Here is an 8,175-nt window from a genome sequence, read left to right on the forward strand (position 1 = left end):
TTATCAATAAAATTCTCGTCAATCAATAAATAAAAAAATTAAAATAAATAAGTATATATTATCAAACTTAATGACTAATTAAATAAGTTTAAAATTATAAAATTTTTAAATAATCAAATAAACTTAAACTAAGAGTTTATAATATCTAAACAAATCAAATTTAAACCAAACTCGAACCGAGCTTAAGCCTGTGAAAAAAAAATTAAGTAAAATTTGAACAACCATTTCAATGACTCGACTTAGCTCTTTTACCACCAAAGTATGCCAAAAATATTCTCTATTCATCACGGCCATGTTAGTTTGCAATCAGCTATTAAACAAATGTCTATTATCAGATTTTTCTATCAAAATACAACTCAGATGTTCTTTTTCACTTCTTATACTTTACAATTTCAAATGTCGTTATCTTTAATATTTCACAAACTAATTTCCAAATCATATGGTAAACTGATTCTAAAATATAAGCACGCTAGCAACTCATTGGCCATGGCTCACAGACGAGATGACAACTGCTCCAAGCTCATGAAATAAGATTGGAAAAGATGAACTGTGAAAAAATTACCACACACCTGCTCAGATCAGGTTTGTCGTTAAATTTTAATTTGATAATGGTTTTCAATTGCGTACCGTACTCCATCAAATTCAATCTGCAACATAGCACTTTCGACACAACATAGCTCAAAGTTCGCAAAGAAAAAACCGTTGAATGCGGCAGTCATGGAAGCTCAAATTCCACAGTGAACTAATAGACGACCTGCTCAAAAACACAGGTCATGATGCAACTCATAAAATTTGTTTCAAAACAGTATCTTTTATTTGCGACAAAAGGCAGCCATTCATGCATCATTGGACTTTCAATGTGGCTATAAGTCGAGAAGAAGCCTTCGTGGATCCTCAACCACATCTTTAATACGTCGCAGGAAGAAGACAGCTTCTCTTCCATCAATTAATCGGTGATCGTAGGTCAGAGCGATATACATCATCGGCCTTGGGACAATGTTACCATCAACCACCATCGGACGGGACACTATGGAGTGCATTCCTAGGATAGCAGACTGCAGAAACATGCGACAGTTAGTTTATCATATCAGAGCCAAAGCTCAATCCTAAGGTTTTAAAGCATTTAGTTTCCTTACTTGTGGGGGGTTGATGATTGGTGTACTGAGAAGACTTCCATAGACGCCACCGTTAGAAACGGTGAATGTGCCTCCAGCCATCTCATCTATCGAAATTGTCCCATTGTTAGCCTTCTTAGCTAGGGTGTTGATCTCCTTTTCTATATCCGCAAAGTTCATTCTATCCGCATTGCGGATAACTGGAACCACAAGGCCCTGTGGAAATTAAGAATGGATAGGCGATTAAAATTCTTGAAACCCTTGTAACAGCATTTCAGGAGACAAAATAATGCAGATCAAACAATGTAGGACAGACACCACCACAATGTCCTTGAAATAAAAGTGTTTAAAAACTACTTAATTAGATCATCCAAGTCGATTACACATTGAACGGACCTTAGGTGTACCAACAGCTATACTGACATCAATGTAGTCCCTGTATATGATGTCATCGCCATCGATGACTGCATTGATGATCGGTTGATTTTGGAGTCCAGACACGGCAGCCTAACAACATGAAAAACTAACATTAGGTAGAGAGGCAAATGAAAGGGTACACATCATCGTCATGTCATTTACCTTGAGAAAACCAGACATGAGTCCCAGCTTCACACCATGTTTTTCCACAAAGGCATCTTTGTAATCAGAGCGGAGCTTCATCAGATTAGTCCTGCAGTACATAATTGTCCAATGAATTAAAACCGAGGGAACAAGAGAAAAAAAATCATTCTTTGATTCATATTTCAGACAAAACAGAAAGGATTCTACATCATGTTATAACAAAATGAAAGAAAGATCCATGTATGCTTACAATTAAAGGCCACATAACAAATTTTAAGCAAAAATATTAATATATGTGGAAAAGATTGGAAGGGCCAAATTTTGTTGTTTCCAAATTTGCCTCTGACATCCTCCAGCCCCGTTCTTCAACCTCCATTTCTCTTCTATTTTGACTAACTCTATTTATATATAGATAAGCACTGGATAGAGTTCACTCTCCCTTCAAGTTGTCAAAACATTGATCTTATGGTGAGCTTGGTTCACAAGAATTACTATTTCATCTCCTATGAATTTCATGGATAAAAATTGTTTGGTTACAAAAATGAACTCGGAATGCCAATTCCCATGAAATTCTTATTCTCGAATCATCTTAGTTAGCTATTCCTTATGATTGAATAGGGTCCCCAGATGTCCAGGTGAATGTAGGTACTATCTGGCAAGCCACACAAACCACTGTCTTACTTGGAGAAATACTTTATCATTGTGGAGATTTTATTTCTTATAACATCCCTATAATCCAACCATAGAAATTAAAACTGATTCATCTAATTTCATTTGATGGATCAAACCCAGAATACATACTCTTTTTCTGTTCCTTATCATTGCCATTTCCAAGAGATAATTATTCTGTTCTGGAACAATTTCATTCCATGATACAAAGGTAGTATTAATGTCCATCATCACTCTTTGACATTGTCAATCACTACTGGCGCATCATTCCTGTCAAAGAAACAAAATTCCTACCATGATCACTTCTTTCCTTCTCCTTACCCTCATTACTGCTTCCTTCCTATTATCATTCATCATCTTTGATGTTTGGCCTACTTGCCCACATCTGTTCAAAATGCAGTTTGACTGGAAATTAATAAATTTAGAGAAAAATATGAGCTTGTTTTTTTACTTTATTATGGAATTAAGAACACCATCAAGTTAGTTAAAATATTTGGCGATCAAGACAACAATCTGCTGGCACAGCTTTGTTAAATATTCTAAGCAACTCTTTTATTTCTGCTATATGAATTGAATATGTGATAATCAGAGTATAACACTGCAATTTTTCTTCTAACTTTTTCCCTATGATTAAAATAGGGCAACTACTGCAATTTTTTGTCCAACCTGTCTCCTATGGCCAAAAACAAGGTAGTCAACTTATCAGAGATTTTCTTTTCCCCCAATGCTAAGTTAATTATTTGAAACACTTCCGGAAGGATTGTCATGTGGTTCAAGATATATGAGATTCAATATGAGCCAATTGTTCAAGCAAGGCGCAGCAAGATTTGCTCTTCTTCCTGGTCAACATCTGGTGTCAACTTGATTTCGTCATCCACTGAGTCTCCATGAAGTAAGATTTCTTCTTCTACAATAGCTTTCAACTTCACTGACCTCTCCACTTATATCATGAAAAATAAATTTGGCTGTTCTTCTTTCATATAATGGATGGAAAACTCCTTGCTGCTTTCAAAGTTACACTAGCTTCCTCATGATCACAAGCTAATATGATATTCCAAGTTATAGATAAAAGTATTGTTTCACATATGAATCATCTATTTTTGGTATGCTACAAATGTGAATTTAGTGACTTGTTAACCATGTGAATTTCATCACAATCTTTTCTTTTCACCCACAACAAAGAATAGAGCATATTGCAAATCAGAAAAATAAAACTACACCATATTTTCATTTGGCAAAGACTCACTGAATGAAAGATGGACAGCTTCCTGGTGAGATCATCTCTCCACTTATTTAACAATCGTTCATAGCTTATATTAGTGCAGGCGTCAAGAAAGAAGTTACTTGAGGCACTCTGCTACTTGTAAACTAAAATACTTTATAACGACCCATTTATCCTACTGAGTTATCATCCAACAAGGCCACTAGGTTTAGCCCAGACTTCAAAACATCTTGCACTGGACTTAATAGTAGAAGAATCGAGCCCTCAAGTATTCAAGTTACCATTCAACCAGGCCATAAGGTGTAGCCCACAGACTTCAACACAACTCACCCTGGACATAATAGTAGAAGAATCAGCCCCTCTAGTATTACCTAGAGACCTAAAAATGCCCTTGTAACATAACAATCAATCGTGAAGTAACCACGAAGGATTAGGCAAACCAATGTGGGTCATCACCCATGTCACCTTGAACTTATTTGAAAAGAGTAAGATCATGAATGGCATCAGTTATCATGAGACATGGGAATTGAGTTGTCTTTCCATCCCATTAACCAATCAATCTTCCTTCATCTTACAAATATAATAAAGAAAATATTTAAACAACTATCTCTTGTTTTTGGCAAACAAGCTAATTTCATGTAGCATGGATACAAAATTTACTCTTTTAAGATTATACTATTTTATGATTATATATACTCGATAATACAAAGGGGAGGCTTGACACAACAGTAAAGTTGTTGCTGTATGACCTTGTGGTCACGGATTCGAGTCGCAGAAACAGCCTCTTGCAATGCAGGTAATGCTGCGTTTAGTAGACCCAATGTGGACTCGTGCACCAACTTGCTCTTTTATATATTCGTTAATACGAAAAATAGAAAGAAGAAAACAAAATATGCTAGGTAAGATATGTGTTGCATCAAGAATAGAATTCAAGAAGAAAATGTATACTTACATGTCCACTTCATTAAATGTGGTCAACATTGCAAATGTATTTTGTGAATCCTTCAACCGTGTAGCAACTCTTTTTCTTAGTCTTGGCATAGGAACCTGTCATAATACTTACAAAATATCACACAGTGCACTCCCACTGTTTTACTCAAGCATAAATTTTAATCAAATGAGACCTACCCGTCTTTCCTTTTCCTTAGGAGGAAGTTGAGGTTCTGAAGGTGAGGTTTTGGGGGCTGGAGGAGGAGGAGGAGGTGTTTTCAGCTTGTCTGCTTTAGGAACTTCAGACTTCGGCACTTGTGTGTCAATCTTCTTCTCAGCTGGAACAGAAGCTCCAGTGTCCTTACCAAGCTTCTCATCTGATGGAGAAACATGAGTGTCACTAGGAGCAGACTTGGATATAATGGCTACTTTGGCTCCAGGAGTCACTGTATCCCCTTCTTTGGCAACGAACTAGCAGTAGTACATGACAATCAAAAACTCAAAAATCTACAAGGTCTTAAAAAAAAAAGTAGCACAAGTAGAATCTCAAACCTTTTGGATAACTCCAGCTTCAGGACTAGCTACATCAATAGTCACCTGAAACGTATATTAATATAACAGAAGTTGATTAAAGGATCTCAGATGTAACCTTAAACTAATCAAAAAATGTTTTATATAAGAATAGAGAGCACAAACACCTTGTCAGTTTCAATCTGTGCAATAGGTTCGTCCATTTCAACTCTATCACCAGGTTCTGTTCCCAATATCAATATATAACACTCAAATTTTGATTTCACATTTACAAGACGAAAAAAACTGATCAAGATGAATATGTAAGGCAACTACTGAAGTAAGACTAATAGTGTAAAGATGGTCAAATAAAATTTACGCAACTGATGGAGACCTAATTCACCTTGGAATCACCAAGGATAAGACATCACACATAGCTCAATGACATAAAAGAACCTGCATAGTTGATTCCGAATATCGCCATTATTGTTGGTTTCACTTGATTAGATAGTCCCAAATTGAGTAATATTGTTTTAGTTATGAACTTATATATTCATGGGTATAATTGCATTCTTCAAAATCAAGTACTCTTTTACTTTCAACTTGGTAGCAAACGAGCTATGAGAGCCTATTTATTTCTTTCTCAACCTTGCTGTTTTTTATTCCTTGTTAAAGGAAGAAGCAGCATGTCACTCTAGTGGCAAGGCCTATTGTGTTAGGAAGACATAAGTCAGTTTTTTAAGTTGCCATAGCAACTAGGAATGGTTGAATCGCTATTAGTTATTACTTCTTTAATATCAGTCTTTAAGCCAGATCAAGATCTGGTATCTAATTGAAACTTCAATTTTTCACTTTGTAGGAAGTAAATTGATACTTCATTTAGGTGATTTCATAAAGTCAGTCATGAGGTTGCGAAGACTTGCAAGTTTTCTCTAACAAGGAGATCAAGAAAAATTTTCATTTCCTTGAGCGAGTTTGACAACTCATGATATGTGACATTTGCCTTTCAAAATTTCTCTACTTTCACAAAAAGATATAAACCAACCAATGATGGTTTAATTCACATTCTGTGCAAAAGAACAGAATATAAAAGGGTAACTTCAATCAGCACGTGATTCAAACACATATCTTGGTGAACATGGAAAAGAGTAAGAACAAAAAGATAGCATACTCTTCAGGAAAGTTGCTAAAGTTCCATCAGTTATAGATTCCCCCATATATGGGACAACAGCATCAACCAGATCACCTTCAACAAAGGGATAAAAAAAAGTACAGGTAAGGAAACAAAAAAAAAACAAAAATCATAAGAATTCCCTCAAAGCAGGTATATGAAACTCACCATCAGAAGCAAATGACCTACTCCAGCATTTGTAAGGTGATGGCCGTGGGAAGAACTCCATAGCCTCTCTGCAAACTCAAGGAGAATTATATATACAACAAGCAGCACCAGCTAACATAGATTCTACTAAATAAATTCATATCTGTGCAGGTTGGTGCATCATCCAAAAGAAGCAACAATTACTTCAAAAATAAAGTAAAACACTAACCTCATAGGTTTTGTACAGACAGAACCACCTGAAAGCAAAATTGACATCAATACTCACTTTGTACTACATGGAGAAGTAACTTTGAAACAGGAAAATAAATCACCATGGAGAATGTAATGGCTAATGTGGCGAGCATGCCCATAACTTCTCAAGAAAAATAATGCCTGAAAAACATGGAGAGAAGAATATTTTATGATTCATGGTACCCAGAATAAATGATAAGAAAATTGAAACAGAGTGAACGGGCCAAATCATACTTCCAGTGTATGTGGCCTTAGAACAACAATAAATAATAACCAAAGAAGACTATTAAATCTCCAAACTCCCAAATCCAGACATTAGCACAACTTGGGAATTTGAAAATGCTCCCTGAAGCTAAAACTTTGAAATTGAGGCTTATTCAAATTTCAGCTTGCCATTTCATAGTAGCATATTCTTATGAACCCAAAAAATGAGTTCAATATAGAGCAGACTGTAAATGGGGTGACAATCAATTGTTAAAACAAAAAGGCAGTTTGACATCCAAATTTGGAAGAAAATGAATAAAGGAGAAATTTTTCTTATGATTGCAAAGTTGTCCATTTACGTCGACACGATCAAGGGTCAGAGAACAGAGCCCTAAAATGGATCTCCGCCGTTAATGACTAAATGTCTTTAGATTCTCTTCTACCAATCCACGTAGCACGTCTCCTTCGAGATCCACGTCTCATTCAGCCGATCCAACTCCTCCCAAACAGAAAGAGAATCGAAAAAACATCGACGCTCCACTTTACGACCTCACAAGGCCACAACTCCAACCTCTTAACAAGCGAACAAAATAAGAAAAACGCCATCATCCTCTCGACAAGGAGATCGTGGTCTGCCACCATATCGCACCAACAAGCAGCTTACAAAAAAAACAGGAAATCTTCCGACAAAAAAAACAGATCTCGAACTTCAGGTAGGAACTCGGAGAAGAGGAGGAGACGGAGCTTACCGAGACGGAGCGACGGCCGAGGAGGCGACGCGCGAGATAGGAAGCCATCGCCGATCGCGCTGCAGCCAACGAAGACGGAGGAGGGAGAATCCCTCGGTGAAGCGAGTGCAAAAGTAGGAATTTTCTACCCTTTTTTGTTTTTTATATATTACAATTATTGTTATTTTTATTATTTCCTTATTGTGCGATTATTATTATATTTGACCTTGAAATACACCGAGTATTACGTGGCTGCCATTTCATAGAGGCACGTTCAAACGACGGGACAGAGAGACGGCTCAGAGAAGAGGAAGGAAAAAAATTAAGTAAAAATTTAAGGATAGATCCTAATATTTTATGTGATAATATTTTATATTTTAATCATGATCTGAAGGGATATAGATATATAAAATTATGATTCATCATTTCATTTTTTAGTCTCATTATTTTATGTATCTATTCTTAAATTTTTTCTTAAATTTTTTTTTAAAATATATCATTTTTCCTCAAAGAAATATATGGGGGCATCCGCGCTAATGAAAGTTTGACCAGAGCTTCTTCAGTATGTTAAAAATAAAAAATCTTATACATCTCCCTACCGTAATAATAAAAAAAAAATCCAATCAACTTTGTTTCTGATGAGTCATATATTTTCTTATAAATTAT

At 35.9% G+C, this 8,175-nt stretch overlaps 1 protein-coding gene across 1 annotated transcript; it reads right to left on the reverse strand.

Moving 5' to 3' along the window:
* Positions 1 to 674: 674 nt before the first annotated feature.
* On the reverse strand, positions 675 to 7,675 carry LOC121970191 (dihydrolipoyllysine-residue succinyltransferase component of 2-oxoglutarate dehydrogenase complex 1, mitochondrial-like). The gene is made up of 13 exons (XM_042520733.1): positions 7,531 to 7,675; positions 6,658 to 6,718; positions 6,555 to 6,582; positions 6,347 to 6,414; positions 6,179 to 6,253; positions 5,196 to 5,251; positions 5,050 to 5,094; positions 4,696 to 4,968; positions 4,520 to 4,614; positions 1,695 to 1,785; positions 1,512 to 1,622; positions 1,137 to 1,331; positions 675 to 1,055 (listed from the first exon to the last, which is right to left on the reverse strand). Exons 1-13 carry the CDS (start codon positions 7,576 to 7,578, stop codon positions 864 to 866), a joined length of 1,338 nt encoding a protein of 445 aa, XP_042376667.1. The 5' UTR covers positions 7,579 to 7,675; the 3' UTR covers positions 675 to 863.
* Between the last annotated feature and the right edge of the window lie 500 nt (positions 7,676 to 8,175).

The sequence above is a fragment of the Zingiber officinale genome, chromosome 4A (genome assembly GCF_018446385.1).
Source record: "Zingiber officinale cultivar Zhangliang chromosome 4A, Zo_v1.1, whole genome shotgun sequence".
Classification (NCBI taxonomy): domain Eukaryota; kingdom Viridiplantae; phylum Streptophyta; class Magnoliopsida; order Zingiberales; family Zingiberaceae; genus Zingiber; species Zingiber officinale.